The following is a 21,872-nucleotide window of genomic DNA, read 5'->3' on the forward strand; positions in this document are numbered from 1 at the left end:
AAAGTGGTGTAATGTGCGCATCATCTTATTTTAAGTTGACACTTTTTTCTCCGTGTAGCATAAGAGCAAGTACGTGCGACCCCAGTTGTGAATTTTATTTATAAAAACTTTCAAACAAAACATCGTTTTTTCAAAAAATTTTATTTTAATAATTATTTAAATAAAAATATTTGTGTTAAGATTGTTACATAAACAAAAGTTACGCATACGCCACAGTGACTTTTTTAGTTTTCTCGTTTGATACATTTTTTTAAAGTTTAAATTAAAAAAAAAATTAGATCTTTTTCAATCCTTGATCAAATGGCGGTTTGACAGTGACTGCGAAACACTTTATTAAGCCTGGGTTGGCATCTTTTCTTTATAATACAGATCCAAATTATCAAAATGAAAAAAAAAAACTATTCAGTCCTTAAATTTGGTAATTATGAAGCCAAATGGGACCATTTTCGTATTGTAAATGTTTTTCCATGGCAAAATAGCTGAGTTGGAAAAGTAGCAAAATGTCACTAATTGACAGTATAACATTGCATTAAGGAATTACGTTGTTACGTCTCAATGTCACATTTTTTAACTTTAACTTTTTTTAGGAATCGCTGAAATTGGTCGAGATAACTGTCATTTGGAACAAAATCTATTGTTTTTAATGAACTTTATTCCGATTCAAAATGTTTCTGAACCACTTTTCACATTGTGAATTGCGGAACTAAGTAAAGGTAGGTACACAAACTAAATAAATGCTACGATCATTATTATTCAAATTATACTTTTTCGAATAGGTATTATAGATATTAATTGAATCAACAACGTTTTGGCTTAAATAAAGCTTACTAGCAGAATACGTACTTATAAAATGTCAACGCTATTACCGTTGACATTACACAGTAATTATATAATAACTACTTTTGTTTATTTTACCAAGCTCGATCGCACATGCGTACCCTAGAATTAATGTCAACTAATTTACTCTTGTTACGCAAACTATAAAATGTCATAACAAAGCGACTCATCATCGCCATGTAGGTATATTTTTTATCTTTCTTCGTTGTGTTTACCGTTGTTTTGCATTTCAACAACAACTGTCATAAAAACCACTTGCAGCTGATGCTATAACCGTGTCACTATATTGTCAATGAAATCTGACACTTGATATAAATTTAAATTAAAAGATTTATTTATGAAATACACAGATGCAAGTGTGAATTAGAATTACGAATAATGTGCATAAAAAAGAATATAGAATGCGAAACGAATGAAAAAAAAAAACAAAAATTAAACAAAACACACAAACAAAAATTATTACGAAAGCTTATGACGTGTTTAGCGTTTTTAATTAACAAACAAACGAATAAAATCGCATAATACAAACAAACAAAATAAATGCAAAGAGAAAAAATGAAAAAACGGTTATAAAAATAGTAAAGTGCACAAACAACAACAACAACAATGAATAGAAAAAAAAGAAGAATACCCAGTAGCTGTATAAATGGTTAAACTTTTTTAAAGCGGAAACTAATACAAAAAAAAAAGACCATAGATAAGGTGTGGCTTGAAGCTGAAGTGTTCTTTTCTTCTTCTACTTTTGTATGTTATTCTTCACCTTTTTTATTATTCCATCCACGATCAGAGTACCTATCCAGCGAATGATCGGATCGATAAGTTGCACTTCGATGCCGATTTGGTTGATGTGTGCTATAAGCGCGGGTTAATATTCCATCATCTTCGAAATTTGTCTCCAAGAGAATATCTTCGCGTGGATCACGCACTCGATCGCGATTGATCTTTGAAGTCATAATGAACAATATGTGTCTTTATTCAATTTCTCATGCAATTTTGTCGGCCTCTTAGAACTAGGCCGAATACTCGTTATTTTATTTCGTATATTTTTGTAGTTCTAAAATTAAATAAAAAAAAAATAAAAATATAAAGAAGAACAAAAATCTAGAACTTCACTTCCCGGTGCAAGACCACGACTCAGACTGAGAGAAAGAGAAAAATAGTTACTCAAAAACCCAGTAAATTCACTTGTTGAAATGAAAATGATGGCAAAAATATGATTCATCCATCATCAGCTTGGGCAATGAATGATATCGAATTGGTTTTGTTCTACGAAACGTATATACGAATAGTATTCACATTGTGTGACACATAATTAGTGTTAATTTAATCTAATCTTTTGCTTGAACTCTCTTTTATAAACGGCGACTCTGATAACAGCAAGCATACAAGAGAATATTTAGGGGGATCCATTACGTTGTTGTAGGTTGTATAGGAATGAAACATTAGGGTTGAGAAATAATTAAATCATATCAGTTTTTTTCGTAGATATTATTTTTTTATCGCTGAAATAACCCTGAGGTTACATATTATATTGTTTATTAACGGAGGCAAGTTGTGATGAAATATTTAGAACATAAATAATTGAACTTGCAGGTTTTTTTTAAATGTCAGCGATAAACATAGAAAATTTCGTTGTTTATTTGATGAAGTGCATTAGTTTACGAATTGGTTTGAGAAGACAAATTTTCTTTACCTACGATGTATAGATCCCATCCTTTATTTGTTAAACTCTCATTTATACTTCGCTCATAGAAATTCACTTTTACCAAAACTGTTTTAGTAGTTGCGTGAACGTGAACATGCCTTTTAAAATTTAGCAGTTTTGCACAATAATAATGCACATGTAGCAGCTAGGTTAATATAAGGAAATGTCATTTAGACATCTGTCAAACACAACTAAATGGGGAAGAGAGGGGATGATGTGAGAAGAGAATTTCGTTTGTTTCCATATTTGAAATTATTGAATGCATATTTTTGTTTCAATTTGCTAAGAATTCAATTAAAAAGAATTACTTCAGTACCAAATTAATTATGTCTTGTTTATTCATTCATAAAATTAATCTCAAAAATTTTGTTTTGACAGATCAACAAAATGTAACATTAGTCGTTCCTAAATCAAAGTTGACATTTTGTAACAAAATCTAACAAAAACAAATACAACGATTTTTTTGACATAACAACAATAGTTAACTTTATTCAATAAAAGAACAGACCAATGGTATAAGAAAAGAAGGTATGATCACGCGAAGAAAGTCTGTATCGAGAACTGTCAGATGAAAGAAAAAAAAGATGGCTTCCTAAGTTTTTGACAGCTACCACATTGAAATTGTTGTTAATTTTAACAAAATTGTCTTGGAAATTGTTGTTGCTTTTGACTTTGCCAAATTAAGCGCCAAAAACTTATTACTCCATTTTGTAAAATGGCGTCTCTAATGATCATACCTTCTCTTCTTATACCATGATTTTGACATTTTTCAAAAAGTAAATTTTTACTCTGATGCAAACGCCGGAAAAGAAGTTTAACTTCAAAAAATGCTCTGCCTCCTTAAAGAATTACAATTTCTTTATCTTAAGGGCCAATTTTTCAATAGTCAGTTAAACAGTCAGTTAGTACTTATTCCTAAGGATAGAGAAAAAATCAATTTTTCAACAAGCAAATATAGCTTATTCCTAAGAATAAAACTATCTGCTTCTTTCAGAGACGAATAAAAATTATTCTAAGGAATAATCTCAACAAAAATATTGTGTCAGTTGTCAAAGCTGTTTTGAAAGAATTTTGAAAAAAATACAGTGGAACACAAGAAAACAAAAACAATCATGAATAAAAATGACGTTTATTTTAAATATTTTTGAATTTGACAAATTTTTTTTTGTTATTCTGTAGAATAAATTACTCTTGATTGAAAAATTCAATGTTTTTATCTGATTGTTTATGAGCCTAATAACTTTATTCGTCGAACAGTTAACTGACTGTTTATTAGAAGATTGAAAAATTGGCTCTAAATCTAACAAAACTCCCTTTTTTCGCTATAATAAAGTATACCAGCAGCCTAACCCATCAATTTTGCTTAGCAATTTATTTTATTCTCAAATTTTTCAATGTAAATTTTTTTCTATTCCTGTAGGGATTTCTAATTTGAACTAACGAGCTTAATGGTACTAAAATCTCTCTTCTCATCGAAAATATATCTTCTTCTTTGCAATCACAAAACTGTATTCAACCGTCTTTCTTTTTGTATCCTTTTTAAATTCACTCTCGTTCTAATCTTTCCGCTTAAAGAATACAACCCTCTTAGGACAACGAAAAAAACACCCACTGCCACCCTTGAAACTGAATTAATCTGCAGTTAAATTCCTTTAAAATGTCACAGTTGTTAGAAACGTTAAAGCAGCTGCTTTGATTGCGTACACAATAACTGAACGCCATTTTAAGGGGATAGCGGCGTAACTTATACAAAATTGCAACATTTAAATATACACAGCATAAGTTTTTTTTAGAACGTTGAAAAGAAACTGCTGTTTCACTAAATTTTCTAATAACTGTCAGTGGTATTTTTGTGTGAAATGTCGCTTAATAGGCATAAAAGTTGGAAACTTAAATATGTCCCCTTTGATTGAGGCAAAATTAAGGGAGAAGCAAATTTTTGCGCGGAATGTAGTTTTGTCAGCTAGGGGTTCCTGACAGTGACTTTGTCATTTCGCTTTGGGCTTTTCAATGTTTTTATAAAAAAAAAAATAAATCAAATTCGCTTGGGATTTCAAGGGTTTGTTTTTAATTAATCGTTTCGATTGAAGGAAGTCTTCTATTTTTAAGGAATTCGTAAAGAGTTTCAAGGGTTTAAACAAGTCATGTATTGGTGTACAGATTTGGCTTGATATTGACCTAGGTTTTCTATTTATCTCTATAGTGTTACAATCATTGACGTTTTAGAAGAATGTAATCGCAAAAGATCGTACTCTCCTAAACAAACAGATTTGAACACTTCTCAGTCCGAAATCGTGTTTGCGTACGAAAAAAATATAAGTGTTTTACTACGTCAAGAAAAGCTTTCATGAGAGTGAAAGTTTATTAACCCTCTTGAAAAATTCAGCCTAAAGAATTTCTTACGGCCGTAATATGAGTTTTGTCAAAATTCGTTTGACATCAAAAATTAATATTCGTTTGTGTAGTTTTTAAGATTATTTCACCCCGACTCCAAAAAAAATGTTAGTTTTCATATTTTGACCCAGAAAGTACCCAAACGGAGCTAATGACTCTAATAGCTCTGTTCCATTAGCATTGTTCCTTTGGGAGGTAGCAAAGTACTATTAGTTGTTTACTAAGATTAAGATTAAGATTAGGGTGAGAGGTGGGAATAATTCGCCTTATCACTGCGGCCTCTGATGGGCCTATTGTGATGTCCTCTTTTTAGAGTTCACGTAGAAATCCTGAGTTTAGAAAACTTAGTATGTTTTTGGGTGAACTAGCGGCAATGTTTTCCGCTTCGAGATAATACCCTCCGAGGTGACGTCGACGTGTATTGATTAAGCAATTACAGTGACACAATATGTGTTCTGCTGTTTCTTCGTCTTCGTTACACATTCTGCAGGTATCGTCTTGTGTGATGCCCATGGTCTTGAGATGTTTTTTTACTGAGCAGTGTCCAGTAAGGAAGCCTGTGGTTATGCGAATCTGACTCCTGGTGAGTGTGAGGAGTTGTTTCGTTCTGGCGTGGGAGATGTTTGGTATAAATTTTTTGGCTTGTCTGTTACCTTCCGTATGCGTCCAGTAATGATTAGCCATATCTCTTAGCCATTTATTAATGTAATGTTTTGCAGTGCTTGTTGGTATGCCACAGAATGGTCTTGGCATCATGAATGTAGATGCGGAACCTTTTCTGGCTAGTGTGTCTGCTATTTCATTCCCAACGTGACCGCTGTGACCAGGTATCCAAATGAGTTGAACTCTGTTTGTACTGGCAAGCTGGTGTAGAAGTTGTATACAGTCCCATACCAGCTTTGAGGTGACTTCATTGCTCCTAAGAGCTTGGAGTGCCGCCTTGCTGTCAGAGAGAATATAAATTTTTTTGTTTATTACAGCTCTGTTTAAGTTTTCTCTGAGGCAGAGTTCAATTGCGAATATCTCTGCTTGGAATACGGAATTGAAGCTGTCCATGCTCTGGTGCAGATAAGTTTTGGTGTTCATTCCGAATACTCCGGCCCCAACACCTTCATTTGTTTTGGAGCCATCTGTGTACCATACATGAGACTCGCTATTGAAGATGGGTCTGTTCTGTTCCCATTCATGTCGTGAGGGGAATGTGACCTTATAGTTTTGGGTGAAGTTATATCTTGGGAGACAATTGTCTACTAGACATATTTTAAGTAATTCTTCCCTATTTAATTCAGTGAGAATATCAGAGTGGATTATCTTGGAATTAGAGTTATCTTCTGCGATGAGCCTGTAGCCGTTGACCATGGCTTCTTTCTTTAGTAGGAGATGGAGTGGTGGTAGATCTGTGATAACTTCTAACGCTGCTGTGGGGGCTGTTCTCATTGCTCCTGTAATATTTATACAAGCTAGTCTTTGTAGTTTATTGAGCTTGGCTTGTACTGTTTTTTGTTTTGTTTTATGCCACCAGACCGGTGCAGCGTATGTTATAATTGGTCTGGCAATGGCTGTATAGAGCCAGCGAGAGATTTTGGGGTTGGCACCCCAGTTTTTACCAGTTAGACATTTGCTGGTCCATAAGGCAGTCCTGGCTTTGTCAATGGTTTTCTGTATATGAGAGTTCCAGTTGAGTTTTTCGTCTAGGGTAATCCCTAGATATTTAACTTCCTTTGAGAATTCTATCGCTTCACCGAAAAGAGTAGGCTTTATAAGTTTGTGTTTATTTCTTTTTCTGGTGAAGGCGACTATGGTACTTTTTTTAGGGTTGACATTAAGTCCAACTTTTAGGCACCAGTTTGCGACTATATTGAGTGCTCTTTGTAGAAGATTCGAGATCGTGTCTTCGAATTTACCTTTAATGAGGATCACAATGTCGTCAGCATAGCCCTGAACATAAAATCCAGCATTGCTAAGTATGACAATCAGTTCATTAACTACAATGGACCACAGAAGTGGGGAGAGAACCCCGCCTTGAGGGCATCCTTTTGCAGCTGTGATTCTGATTTTGTCATTGCCCAATGTGGCATTAATTTTTCTGTGACTGAGCATATGTTGAATCCATCTGCATGTGGTAGGATCTACCCCTGTGCTGAGGATGCAGCGTTGTATTTGAGCATAATCAGTGTTATCGAAAGCACCCTCAATGTCTAGGAAGCAACCTATTGCAGTCTCTTTGTCGTTAAGGGATTTATCAATCCGCATTGTTAATTCCTGAAGAGCAAGCGTGGTTGATTTTCCTGGCTGGTAGGCATATTGGTTGTTGTGAAGAGGTGTTGTTTTCAATGGCCCGTCCCTGATATGCCTGTCTAGTATCTTTTCCATTGTTTTCAGGAAGAATGAGGTAAGACTAATTGGTCTGAAGGATTTAGCTTGGTCAGTTGGTCTTCGTCCTGATTTAGGAATGAATTTGACCGTTACTTCTTTCCAGCTTGTTGGTAAGTAACCCCATGCGTAGCTTGTTCTAAATATGTTTATTAGCATAGGTGTAATTAACTCATTTCCTTTCTGAAGGAGTGCTGGAAAGATTCCATCTTCTCCGGGAGATTTATATGGGTCGAAGGAATTTATTGCCCATTTTATATTTCCCTCATAGAACATATCCCTTGCTCTTTTCCAATCCTCTCTGTTTGGTCTGGTAAGCCTGAACTGGGGAGAAGGACTAGATAGATCTGAGGGTATGACTACAGAGTTTGGAAAGTGAGTGTCCGTAAGGATTTGTAACGTATCTGGACCATTTTCCGCACGCGTGCCATCCGTGTTTTTTAAGAGACCAATATGATTAGTGTGCTCTTTAGCGAGAATTCTGTGGATGCGAGCGCTGCTTTGTATATCAGATAGATCATTGCAGAACTTTTTCCATGATTCTCTTTTGGCTCTTCTAATCTCTGTATTGTAGTTGGTTAGAGAAGTGCGGTATGAGGTCCAGTCTCCATTGCGCTTGGCTTTGTTGAATAGTTTTCTGGTCAGCGTTCTTAGCTTTGAGAGCTTGGCATTCCACCATGGTGTTTTTCGTGTGCCTGATTTCGTTTTCTCTGGGCATGCGTTATGGTAGGCAGTAGTGATTGTTGCATTAAGACTGTTGCAGCTTATTTCTAGGCTGTCAATGTCTCTGATGCTGTTTGGACAGTTTCTGATCGTTTGCGAGATTTCTAGGCAGTAGTCGTCCCAGTTCGTCGCTCTCGGTTGTCTGTACGTTAAGGGGAGTTTTGATTCTATACATATATCAAAGCAAATTTGCCGGTGATCTGACATTGATGTTTCAGTCGAAACATGCCAGTTTTGTATAGCATTACCTATGAATGAAGTGGATAGGGTGAGATCAAGGACTTCTTCCCTGATTCTGTTCATGAAGGTAGGGCTATTCCCATAGTTTAAGATTTCAAGATTATTTTTAAAAATGAATTCTAGAAGGTACTCACCCCTTTTGTTTATGTTGGAGCTGCCCCATACAGTGTGATGGGCGTTAGCATCACAACTAATGATGATTTGCCGGCCTGTTCTGCCACAGTAGTCTATAAGATCCTGCAGTGGTGTGAAGCTTAGGTCGGCAGAATCCCCTGCCAGGTAGGCTGAGCAGATGACAGCTTCTGACCTACCCTCCGAGGTCTGCAGCTGGATGATAGCTGCTACCATGTCCTTGTTGGTGTACTGTGGAATAGGAATGGTTATTATAGATTTATTTATCATAATGCAAGCTCTAGGTCTACCTTCACTACTAGAATCATAAATTAGCTCACCTGATAGGCCTTTTATCTGGTCTTTCACTATGTAAGGTTCCTGGATAAAGGCTATATCAAGGTGTTCCTTATTGAATCTGTGGCTTAGTACTGCCGAGGCAGCCTTCGCATGCTGCAGATTAATTTGGATACACCTCAATCCCATGTTATTGTTGAGCGGGTTTACTGGCAGGAGCGCCAGTATCAGTTCCAGGTGCCGCGATAGAGTTATCCCCAGGGGTCTCGTCGGTCTGAGATAAGTCTTCAGACGTCTTAGACTTCCTGGGGTTGGCAACTTCTACCGTTGACCCACTGATTGTAGGAGCATCTGTTTTTGCTTCCTCTGTTGTTGCAAGGTCCTTAGAACTATCGCCCTTGTTGTTTCCTTGCGTGCCAGTGCCTTCCTGTCTTGAGTTTGCCTTGATCCTAATTTGGATCTGAGAGAAATTCAAGAACAGTTTGCACTTTGACTTCAGAATGGAGTCCTTGGATTTCTCATCGACAGAGAAAGTGACGTGATGACCGCCACTTTTTTCTTTGATGATCCTGAGGACTCTCCATCCTTTGGTGTTTAAATCGGTGTTTTGTTTTCCAAGCCGATTTAGAAAAATGTCTTTGGTGAGATTTTCATCTTCCGGGACATAAGTAACGCAAACGTGTTGCTTGGGTATATCGTTGCCCTGAGTGACACGTAGTTTTGCGTCCTTCCATGGCTTTATTTTTTCTGCCGTAGACATGAGCCATTTTTTGGTCTCTGTGTCGTGACAGGTAAACGAGAGCCATCCGTCTCTGTCCGAGACGGCTACAAACTTAATTGCTGGACAGTTTTTGTCTGCTTTGTCCATTTCTTCCAGAACGCTTTTTCTGACCAGTTTGGTTTCGCGCTCCGTAAGTGTTTGTAAAGGATGGAGAAAGTGCATAATCGCGACCTTACATTGGGCTGTGGCATCCCGATAGGAGCCCCCTGATGTGCTTGGTCGTGATTGATTACCTTCTTTTCCATGGTTGGATCCAGTTTTGGCGGCACTGCTGGGCTTGTCTTTGCTGGTATTAGGGCTGAATCTGGTCTTCTCGTGAGCACGATGCTTCTTCGAGGCTGCTCCTGCAGGGGAGTTGTCAGCTGACCGTTCCCTTTTGCCCTTGTTAGTTGGTTGCACCGATGTGCCAGCCTGCTTGTCTTATTAGCATATCTAGCCTTTTCTCTGCGCCTGGCTTCTTCGGGCTCAATGCCGTCTCTTATCTGCGCAGCTATACGTCGCTTCTGAGCCCCAGTGAAATAATCTTTCTGCTGGGGCTTGTTGACGTGTTCGTTACCCTCAATCATAGAGCTTGGACCTTGTGGTGCCTGAGCATCTAGATTGCCCTTTGCATTGGGAACGGGCACGGCTCCTGTATATGGCGGTTGTTCGACGAAATCCACGTCCATATCAGTCCCTGGTGAGCGGAGTAGAGCTTCTTCATCTGACTCCGTTATTGCGTTGTCAACCAGTAAATGATTTTTGTTTTTGTTTTTATTTTGGTTTGTGTTTTTTTGTTTGTTTGTTTCCATTTGAATCCCACGAGTATGGCGAGAAATATAAGGTCAACTATCTACAGAGCTCCCATGTAGACGTAAGGCTAGTTACTATGCGAGGTCGCCCGGTATCGCATAGGGACAGTACGTTCGCGATGCACATGTTTTGTTCCCTGCACCATTCAGTCCTCGGCACGTATTCCAACTACCTTGACTTGGGAATTTTTGTTTGTGGAGGGTAAGGGAAGGTAAGTTGAGTAGGGAAATAGGAAAGAAGGGGGGAGGGGTAGAGGAGGGGAGGGGATGGCTGCATCTTAGCTTCGAATCTCCTCATAGGGAATGTTTTAGTCCCAAGAGTCATTGACCTCTACTAAGCCTCCGCACCGCGACAAGGTGTACAGCCCCGCCGAGGGCTGTACACTAGTTTACTAGCGATTTCATCAATCAATGGAACGTACTTTCAACGAATTCAAACAAATCTACTATTAGTAGACTTTCACCTCCAATGGAACAGGATTATTGGAGGTGGTAGTTTACTTATTAGTAAAAATCTAGTACAACAACTACATATTCCTATCTCCTTGAATAGATCATGTGTTAATTGTATAGTACTAGACTTACTCATTAGTAAAGTACCACCTCCAATGGAACGGGGCTAATGACGTTTACCAAATAAAATTGTCAAATATGATGGAATGCGTTCATTGGTTCTACAAAATAAATGCGTTCATGGTATTCACAAAAAAAAAAATAGATAGAACTACACTGCTAACCAAGAAGACAATGAATATACGGTTCAGGTTGTCTGCTTATATATCCGGTCGTGCACTTTGGTGGTACGATATAGAAGTTGTATTCGATTCAAAATTTAATTTCGTGTTTCTAAAAATTTGAACCTCTTGGAAAGTCTGGAAAACAATCAAGAGATTTCTATCCCAAATTCATGTGCAATGTCCAAATAACAAGAAAAGTATTTTAACAGAATAACTTTGAAACAAACCTATAAACTGACATAACTTAATTTTTTTAAGATATTGTTTTAATTTCCAGTTCGTCATAATACGTGAAACGAATATACAGTTGTTATTCTTCTATATGATACTGCAATCTAGCAACACTATTTTTATATAAAAGTACCCACAAAAATGCGTGTTCAAGAAAACAAAAAACCCGTTCATTTAACTGAAGTTGCTAAAGTTTTACGACATCCTTTTGCCATAGGACAAGAAGAATTCTCTTCATCTTCCGCCTACTTCCTTTTCCCGACTATATGCGGCATTATCTCATTCACCAAGGATGTAATTATGAACTGGGGAGCAATGATTCCCTGCCATTCATCCCTCTAGACAATAATTATACTTACACACTGGCATAGAGAAATAAAAAAAAAAAATAGGTAGGGAACTGGAGTGAGCCTACATTTCCAAACAGACTCATTCTTATAAATATCTCCACTTCTTCACCGCCACCACCCATTCAACCTAGATAGTTAGTTAAGAAGAAAAGACTGTGTAAAGCTTTTTGAAATTAATTTTATACTCTCAGCAGCACTCCGTTTCGCGCAAAGCGAAATTCCACTTTTTTTGTTTGTTGTTTCTCATTCTCGTAGTCGTCGTCGTCCTCTCATATTGTCATCCTGGCTACATAGTTCTTCTTTTTTTTAAATGAACAATTATCATTGAGATAAGAGTAAGCAGGTAGGTTGCAGTAGAAACCATGGTTGTTGGAGTGGTAGCAGCGGTGTATTTAAAGCAGTCAGACGGCAACTAGCGACGCGAGGCGGCGAAAAAAGAGAAGAGCAACTATTATCATCATCATCATTATTAAAACATCGTGAGGAAGAACTTTTGTAAGGTTGTTGTAGGCCGTATTTGCATTTTGGATATGGAATTGGAACTGGGAGAGTATAAAACACGGTATCCTGCGGGCCCTAACATTCACCCTTCACCAGTTAATGGGTTTTCTACTGGTTTATCCGCTCCACCTACCTCGTTTAATTGTTTGAGCTTCGTTGTAAATTTTAAGTAAAAAAAATAGGGGGGATAGGGTGATGGTAAATTGTAGGATTTTTCTTTTCTTTTTTTTTCGAGTAGTTTAAGTAGTTTTTCTATGGATTTTTTTTTGCCATCATCATTTGCATCTCCTGACTGACGAGGACGAACGTCATAAAGAACCCTTAAACAGATATGATGGTTTAAATTAAAGTGTCATTTACACACGATGACAGATATGATGAGTATAGTATATGTCTGAGGCAAATATTATAGAACTGTCATTTTTTTTTGCAAGTTACTATAATTTCGAGATATAATATTTTTGCTCAAAGTTTGCGCGGTTTAGATTTGATAGCATTGCAAGCATACCCGCAGACAAATGTGGGAAAATAGAGAAAAGTCAAAGACCTTTTATAACATTTAAGAGGACATATAACACATAAACAAGGATATATAGAAGATAGTGGCTGGGCTGAGGCATGAGAAATGTCATCTTGTTATAATGTCAAACCCTCTTATGTTATAGTTTTGTTTTTTTTTTTTTTTCTTCGTTTTCTTATCACACATTTATACTCAAGTGGGAGTCTCAGTGTAAACGAGGAAAGATAAAACCTCTCTTGTAGGCACTTTATTTTAACGGTTGAAGACATGAAGAAGACACATTACACATCAATTTGTACACAGAGAATACACAAAAAACTTTTAGCCACGTTCAACTATGTACGCTTCAAATTTAAGTGATGGTTTTTTGTAATTTTATCCTGGAACATAACTCTCTGTTTGCACATCTATATACTAAAGCTTCTTATGTAGGGTTTTGGGGTAACGAATTTGATACTTTATTAAAAAAAAAAAAAGTCAATACCCTAGTAGTGTTGCAATGAATTTAAGGCGAAATCCTTGATGGAAGGATAGGATAGAATATCGTAAAACTTTTCAAACAAAGAAAGGCGCCACAAAACTGTTGTTCTTGCACGACTACACGACTTATATATGACTGTAAAAGTTTTCGCAAAGTCAAATCGCGTCTGTATAGGGAAGAAGAACAAAGTTTATCGCAATTTCCAAGAAGTAAAATAGGATTACAAATGTAAGACAAGACTTCAATTTGAAAAACTTTTGTAAGAGGGTTTTGTTTTTACAGGTGTTGAGGTATTGAATGAGAAGTTTTGTTCGATTACCTACTTCTTTAAGTTCAGAAGTAGGTATGTAAACACTATAGAATGTTAACACATTTTCTGTGATAAGAGTTTTCTTTTTTCCCGCAAAACAAAAGTTGATTTGGGTTAAGATAAGAATTGTTGGAATTTTTATTTCAACATAAAAGGAAAAAAGTTAGGAAAAGAAAATTCTGAAAAAAATACAAGTGCAAAATGGAATTTGTAATATTAACTAGAAAAAAGTCCTACATTAGAGTGGTCCTTAAATTCTTATTTTATGGAATATCTTTCCTTTTGAATGCGAATGTCAATGAGTTTGTATTAGGGTTAGTATTCATTTAAAAACAGCTAGAAAATTTTTTTGGAACAAAACAGGGATTTTCAGTTGTTGAGGTTAAACACGTTTAGCTTAAGTTAAAGTCAGGGTTGACTGTATCCGCGGATAGTGGGCGCTAACTTGATAGAACACTGATTAAGATAGTCACCTATTTTCTAGTAAATAATCGGAAATTCATATTACACGAATCAGAGTTTTTACCATTTGGAAGCACACATCGACGCATGATTCGTATGAAATCGGAGAAATTTCCGAAGTTTCAAATTTTTGAAGTGTTCCCTTACTCTTGATTAAAAGATATTAGAAGACTGTTGTTCGTTTGAAATTGTGAAGTTTTTTTTAAGTTCCAGGTTTCTGGATTCTTTTTAAAGAAGCAACAAGTCTTGGCCTTCTTTGTATCCTTCGCTTCTTTGTTATTCGCAACGTTTCAATCAGTTTTCTACAAAGGAAATAAGAAGGTATTTCTTATAATTGTGTCCGGCACTTAATCCGGAGAAAAATTTTGGTCGCAACTACAAAGGACAACCTATGTCCAAAGAGATTCTTGGAGAAGAATTCGAGGTAGTAGTTCGTGGGATCCTAATGGAATCCCTAATATATGTAATATCCCTGCTTTAAACTCTGAAGATCAGCGAAGAAAGTTGTACGTCAAACAAGAAAATTGATTTTATACAGTGTTTACAATGAGGAAAAGATCTCTACCTTGGAAACACGTACCTAGCCGTATCCATTAACTTTGGAACAATGGTTCGAAAGTGAATTTACTTCTCGGATTAGACGCTTTTGACTCAGTTTCCGTTCTGAAACTGAGTGTTTTTGGATCTAATTTGCATCATTGGTAGAAGCAAAATTTGTATCTCTAAACTTTACTCTCCAGCTGAACGGACTTTTTTAAAAGACTTTTTTAGTTCAGTGCGTTGAGGTAGAAGTAATGTCTGAACAAGAGTTGCCTTCAGAGATGTTAACTCCAATTTTTGTCAAAAATTGTCATTATTAATGTATCCTTATTTGTCTCATAACCCGTATAACCCCAAATACAACATTTCATTGTTTCTTTGAAATTGCTAGTGCAATTCCAGGAAACATACGTCGGATAGCTAGAATTTTAAAAGATATCCAAATGCTTCGCTCATCATTCCTCTAAGAACCTTCTGAGAGGAACCATACTGTTCACATAAAATATTAAAAATGCCAAATAACCGCAGGAGATGTTGTTTCTGCAATGTTGAGTTTCATACGGACACAACAGGAAGCAGCAGAATCCCTTCTAAAATGTAAGGCAGGATAAAATATTTAACCTGACCGACAAATAGATGAAGTGAATGTAGCTTAGTTAAACAAATCTGATGAAGCTTACATCCTGGCTGTAGTAAAAAAAATCCTTCAATAAGGGATGGAACCACTTATTATAGCTTGAGGCCGGGACTTAACGGCATTTTAGTTAAAAGAAACAAGAAAATGTAATAATAATACCGATAAAAGACCCCACAAAGAAATACAAAAATTAAAAGGTGATTAATGGTTTTCCTTGCGGCAAAGAACAAAAAACTTTTGCATATTTATAATTTATTGCGTATTATTCAAGATTTGAAATTTCAACAAAAGTCGTAAACTTTAAACTTTCAAATTGATAAAGTTAAGAATATATTTTCAATTGTTTTGTTTTAACCCAGTTCATAATTTCCATTTTTTCTTGATTGCCTGACAAAAGCAAATGAATACTATACCCTTAAACCTTCAAGATTCTCAATCCACATTTACATTTTTTACATTTGCATTCTTATTACATTTTTATAAAAGTTGGGTTTTTATTTAATTTATCCTTAAAAAACTTTTTTTTTTGTTTTTCGACCCTTTTTGTTTGCATACTTGGCCCCTTTTTTATATTTGGGAGCCTTTTTGACTTATATTTTTGCTCTCCAATATATTTCGCTTTAATTGCTTCATAAAGCACACCAAAACGTATAATCTCTTGACTTAAATGTTATGCCTTCATTATTGGAGGAATGTCCCCTGCTGGCTGGCCTAGCTATGTATACACAAATAATATTTGTAGACACATATGTGGTAGTTATATGTTCATATGTCCTGAAGGGCTAAAAGCGTTTAATAAAACCAGAACAACAATATTCATGAGGGAAAATTGGAAAAGCATAATAACCACGCATAATTACTATATGTGGAGGATTTCGTTCTTTTTTGGTGTAAAGTTATGTTTATCTGTGTATAGTGTTTTTGCTGTTTGCGTTCATTATGAACATAATTGAACAAGGGTTATGGTGGTTGGTTGGTTTGTGATGGGCCCATATGGAGAATATACTCATGTGTATGGGTATGTATGAGACTTTTATGGGTTTGTTTATGTTAAAACTGTACCCTCGGGTTATTTTCTTTCATCCACATACCTTAACATTCAGTTTTATAATTGAAAAAAGATTTAATCTCATTAGTTTTTTTTTTTTTTTTTTGAGGATAAAGGATGAATAAAGGATATGGTAATATTAATTTGTTTTTTGATAATGCATAGTTTGTCTTGTGAATTATATTGATTTTGTCTTAACTTTAAAGGACTCAATATAGGGTTTTGGTTATATCAATTAGTTTTCGATTATTTTGCACAGATACTTGGCAGTTTTGGGTTCTTGGAATGAGAACTTTGATAATGTAAGAAGCAACTGAGTGTTTCTCAAAATTTGGAGACATTGGTTAATGTCGAGGTTTTCTATTAATTTTTCAAGTAATGGGGACTTTTTACGAGTCGATTTTTGCCGTGCGGCGAAGCTTTTCGACTCGTGTGAACGTAAGTCGCAATCGACTAAATCGACATACCCATAGAAAAATCCTAGTCGACCGACATGTCGTGCGGCTAAAATCGACTCGTGAAAAGTGGGCATAACTAGACAGGACGGGCAATGCTTCTTTTAATATAGTGGTCAGTATACCCTGTTATAATATTTTATTTTTCCTCGATAGTATAGTGGTCAGTATATCCTTTTATTTATTTTTAAAAATCATTCCTCGATAATTTAGTGGTCAGTATATCCTGTTACCATTTTTTAAACATTCCTCGATAGTATAGTAGTCAGTATACGCTGTTACTATTTTTTTTTTTAATATTCCTCGATAGTATAGTGGTCAGTATCGCCTTTTACTTAATTTTAAAAAGCGTTGCATTTTTTATTAAATCATAATTTCTTGATACTTTAGTGTTCAATAAGGACCTTTACTGATTTTCCTTTTTAATGATAGCATTCCTCGATAGTATAGTAGTCAGTGTACCCTGTAACCATTTTATTTAAATATTCCTCGATAGTATAGTGCTCAGTATATCCTGTTACCATTTTATTTAAATATTCCTCAATAGTATAGTGGTCAGTATCGCCTTTCACTAAGTTATAAAAAGCACTCCTCGATAGTATAGTGGTCAGTCTACCCTCTAACTTATATTATGTTGTATAGCACACGTTTCCCATCTTCACATTAAATTTGGTAAAAACTAATTTAAATTTAAAAATTATTTAAACTGTGAAACGGTCCATTTTCCAGGATTTTCATTTGGATTATTTTTATAGCAACCCTGTAAACATAAAAATTTAAACTCTGTTTTATTTTTTGTTGCCTTTACTTACTTACCTAATTCGTAGGACTCACTTTTACCCTGACCCAATCTAATAGGGTAAATTGGTTTAGGCCATTTTTTCTTCTTACTTGATGAACCAAAACCCATAAAAAAAAGGGATTCGCTTAATTTTTTTTAGGTAGTCATTTTTGTGTGTTCTTGCCTTCTAGCGCAATTAACCGCATCAAAGCTTAATGATGATTTCAGATTATTAGGACTTGATCCACTTAAGTAAATAACAAAGATAAAAACTCCCAAACCAAAAACCTATCTCTGTCAATTTAATCCAAGCTGAGTATTTTTTAAGTTGATTGCACAAAGTTATCCGTAATCCCTTGAAAAAAGTCCTATTTTTTTTTGTCTAAATACCGACATATTTCATCTACAATTCGTCCTGCCTTAAGAAACTCATAAACTTGTCATGCTACAATTGATTTACGTCACAAAAAACACCCCAAATCTACCAAAATCACACCAAAAAAAAAGAAAGAAAACAAAATCTCAAGTAAAATAAATCCCCAAGCGAAGGAATCATGCAAAAACTCATGCAAATGTCTTCTCTAACAAACACAACAAGTCTCTACGTCTACACCAATTTCGAGGACCACATGCCGTTGCCATTGCCGCCTTCTCTTTGTATAAATTGAAAAGTAACACCAAAACCGAACACAACACCAACATAACTTCATTTTCGCCTACGAAAAAAAGTGTCTTACTCCATTTCACAGAGACATGGGGATAAAATAGGCAAAAAAAAAAGTGATGAAGACAAAAAATAAAATCCAGTGGAAGGGGGAAATTGAGAGATGCGTTACCGTTGTTTGGCATTGCCTTTGGTGCGGGTGGTTTTTGGATTTAGGTTTTCAACAAATCCCCCAAAGGGTAATGATAACAAAGATAAACGAAAAAAGGATAATAAAAATAAAAAGAAAAAAAAATCAAAATAAAAAATGAAAAAAAGAAAACAACAAAAAAAAAAATATAACCGTAAAAACTGTTATCTTGGCCATTCAAGTAAATTGGTGTGGGGAATTGAGAGGTGGTAAACTGAGACTCCCCAAACAAAACGAGACTAACAAGAGAAGACAGGGGCTAACAAACAAAAAGAAAGAAAAAAAAAACTGGTTTTATTGGTCAACCAACTCCAAATTCATGTTCCATCGGATTTCTTCCATCTGACCGTCGTCGTCAATGCAAATGTAAATTAGAAAGAAAGAAAGAAAAACCCTCAACCCACTTACCCATAGTGTTTAAAGATTGGCCTCAATTGATAAATTGCATCCAATAAACTAAACTAAAAAAAACTTCAAAATACACAAATTGAATTAGAAGAAACAATAAACTGTGTTTAAATGTTGCACTGCACTTGTTTTTGTTTACGCACAATTGTGAATGGTTTTAAGTATGGATGGAATGGATCGACGACGACGGGTGTGAGTGAGACAAAGGCTTAACTTTTTAGTTGAATTTATGGGCTGGGCACACTGCACTCTTGACACAAAACATGGAAAACTTATTTATGTTTTGCATAGCTTTGAATGTAAATTAATTATTAATTTTAGCTTTATATAAAATTAGAAGAAGCTAATTTTAATTAAAATTCACACTTGTGCTAATTGGAAAAAACGAAAATACTTTAGCGCGAAATGAATGTGTCGTGCGAAAGCTAACGAAAAATTCCAACGTACTTGTACTCCGCGAACCAACCAAACAGAAACTGATGGAAAGAAAACATACAAAAGTCCAATGGAGTCGAAATACTGGGAAAATGCATGGTAAGTTTGAGAGTGCGTGTGGTAGAATCTAGTACAATTAGAGATGTGCTATACAAAAATCGCTTTAAAAAAAGAAATGAACATCAGTGGTTGTTTTGAAAACACAAATCCTGCTCGAAATTAATCCACGGCTTTAGCCCTGGGGTCGAACTACAGCATACGTACGTCAACGTATTGACGCCTTATGTCTCTATCATTTTCTTCTTATTAAATAGAGAGAGCAATAGTCAAAACGTTAACGGACGTATGCGGTAGTTCGACCCCTGTTTCTTTGCGGACTGTTAGAGGGTGACGCGAATGCTTGATTATTTCCAAAATCTAATAAGAGCAAAGGCGATTCTGGATGAACTTTCTTCTTCACATTTTTTACCAGTTGTACAAATATTTAATCCGTGGTTCAGCAACTTTTATCTTCTGAATTCGGTGGAAAAGTTGAGGGTTAGGACTGGTTCAATGTCCATAAATGTTAAAATAGCTTAGTTCATGCTTGAACCAAGGTTTATCCACAGCTAATCCGCGGAAATCAGCGATTTAAATTCCTGATCCGAGGCTGAACCACGTTGGTACAACTGGCCCTTAACCTAGTTCACAGATCGGGATACATTTCAGCTGACGTTTTTTTATCCGTTTTTTTCCAGAATTATTTTTCCTTCGCTTAGTTGGGAGTGACTGATAAAAAATGTATAGTTGGAAACGAATGTGTAATTTTCTAGGTGAGTAGATAGATTTTAGCTCGGCTAAATTTTTGAAACATTTTTGAATGAAAGCTAAAATTTATCTCAATCTGCGCACTAAGCTTTATTGAATTTTGATAGGAATCTAACCTCATGGGTCACCGTGTAATAGACCACTTTGGAGTGATCTTGAATGGAACTCACTTTTGACGAAATCAATAGAATTCCCATATCCTACCCAACTAACATTTCAGCTTAGGTTAAGGTATTACAAAAGCTACATTTTAGCTTCTTTTAAGCTTTAGTAAGGTTGTTGGTCATGGAAAAAGGAGAACGTTATACAAGTTTGACCCAAGAAGTTTAAACGAAGCTTTACCGAAGCTCTACAGAAGCTTTGAGATTTGACAGATAGCTTCGGAAGAGCTTGTATAGCTCTTTAATACATGTCTTATCGAAATAAAAAAAAACTACTACAAAAACAAAAAATAATTCTTTTTTAAATGGTTTTTATTTGATTTTAAATCATGAATTTTATCTTTTAATCTGAAATTATATTATTATTCCATTAGTTTTTAGTATATCTATTAATAATAATTTTAAAAGTATATAATTTTTTTACCACACCCAGGAATCGAACTTCGTATCTGCTTGGTGGCAGTCCACCACTCTACGCACTCGGCCATCCTCGTATATTAATTAATGAAATCAAAAACTTAATCAGTTCAAATAGCAGAAATGTAAAAAAAAATTTCTGAGCTAAATTATTCAATGTCAAAACCAAAAAGTGTCCCAGCTAGATTATTCAATATCAAAACCAAAAACCAAATACTAAACTTGGTAATTTCTGTAAATCTTCTATAAATTCATTAAGCAGGCTTTTCCGAAAATTAGCTTTTTTCGTTTAAGTTTCTTTAACAATAGGTGTGTTTTTTTGTTTATCTATATAGATTTTGTGCAAAAAAACGACATCGAGATTTTTGAAATCAAAACAATTTACGTGTTAAAAACAACAAAAACTTTATCTGTATAGATTTTTGAAAAATCCAGATAATTATCCAGATTTTACTTTCTCTCGATAAAAACAGTAGTGCCAAGGTACTTTATTTGGTGTGTTCATACAAAAATATCTGAAAATATTAACAAAAAAAAAAAAGCGGAGAAAACGAGGTTTGACAAAAACTCTCATAGAAAAAAATAATCAAAAATTTGTTTGACATGGTTGCATTGAAATGTTAATATCTCGAGATATACGCAATGCACTTTTCAGATAAAAGTCTTAAATGGATCCTGATAAGATTGTTGAACAGATATGTATATAAAATTACCAAAGTTTTTTCGAAAAATTAGAAATAAAAATAAAAAAGTTTTCACATTTGATTTTTAAAAAATCGAAAAAAAATTCAATATGGCTACCTTCAAACGCTTATAACACAAGAACGACGCAACTAATGTTAATGGTCATGGTCTTAAAATGTAGCTAAGAATATACAGATTATTTTTGGTTTTTTTGTGAAAAAACAATTTTTTTGAATCCAACATGGATGCCATGGCCATATGAAAATTTTTGTTTGCATCCAACATTTATGTAATGGCCTTCCCACTTCGGAGTTAAAATAAAAAAAAAAAACAAAAGCAACATTTTTGACAGACAGCTGCCAAAGTATATGTACAGTGGTGCCAAATGTTTGCATGGATTTCAAAAATCCCGATGTCGTTTTTTTGCACAAAATCTATATAGATAAACAAAAAAACACACCTAATATTTAAACAACTTATTAGAAGTTGTTAAACAAGTTCAAACTTCTATAAGAAATTAAATTCTGAAGCAAGCTCAATACAAGCTGTATAAAAAGTAGATCCTGCGAGATCTCAATTTATAGAAGCTGTTGTGCTAGTTGGGTATCTATTTGGTAAGAAGAGCAGCTTGTTTTTACTACAGCCCAAATGAGATTATTTCACAAATTAGGTCAGTTAAAATTTAACATTAAGAGCCCTATTCTGGCAAACCTTACAAGTTATGAGAACCCCACAAGATGAGCTGAATTTGATTTTGTGAGATTTTTGCGCCATAAAAACTTTCGAATTTGTGATCTGCTC

The 21,872-nt window shown here is 35.1% G+C and overlaps 1 protein-coding gene and 1 long non-coding RNA gene across 3 annotated transcripts in view; both read right to left on the reverse strand.

Annotated features, from left to right (window-relative positions):
* LOC129917848 (neuronal membrane glycoprotein M6-a) overlaps positions 1 to 19,029 on the reverse strand; it is a 28,822-nt gene extending 9,793 nt beyond the window's left edge. The window contains exons 1-2 of one of the 2 annotated variants that reach the window (XM_055998035.1): positions 18,711 to 19,029; positions 18,568 to 18,630 (exon numbers count right to left, since the gene is read on the reverse strand). In XM_055998035.1, coding sequence (XP_055854010.1) covers positions 18,568 to 18,571 — 4 coding nt within the window. In that variant the 5' untranslated portion in view covers positions 18,572 to 18,630; positions 18,711 to 19,029. Of the gene's footprint in view, positions 1 to 1,597; positions 1,946 to 18,567; positions 18,631 to 18,710 lie in introns of those variants that run through there. The other variant, XM_055998034.1, reaches the window with a different exon arrangement.
* On the reverse strand, positions 16,125 to 18,551 carry LOC129917849 (uncharacterized). The gene is made up of 2 exons (XR_008772887.1): positions 17,046 to 18,551; positions 16,125 to 16,987 (listed from the first exon to the last, which is right to left on the reverse strand). It is a non-coding gene; the product is annotated as an uncharacterized LOC129917849 (long non-coding RNA).
* Positions 19,030 to 21,872: the final 2,843 nt, after the last annotated feature.

The sequence above is a fragment of the Episyrphus balteatus genome, chromosome 4, assembly GCF_945859705.1.
Source record: "Episyrphus balteatus chromosome 4, idEpiBalt1.1, whole genome shotgun sequence".
Taxonomy (NCBI): Eukaryota; Metazoa; Arthropoda; class Insecta; order Diptera; family Syrphidae; genus Episyrphus; species Episyrphus balteatus.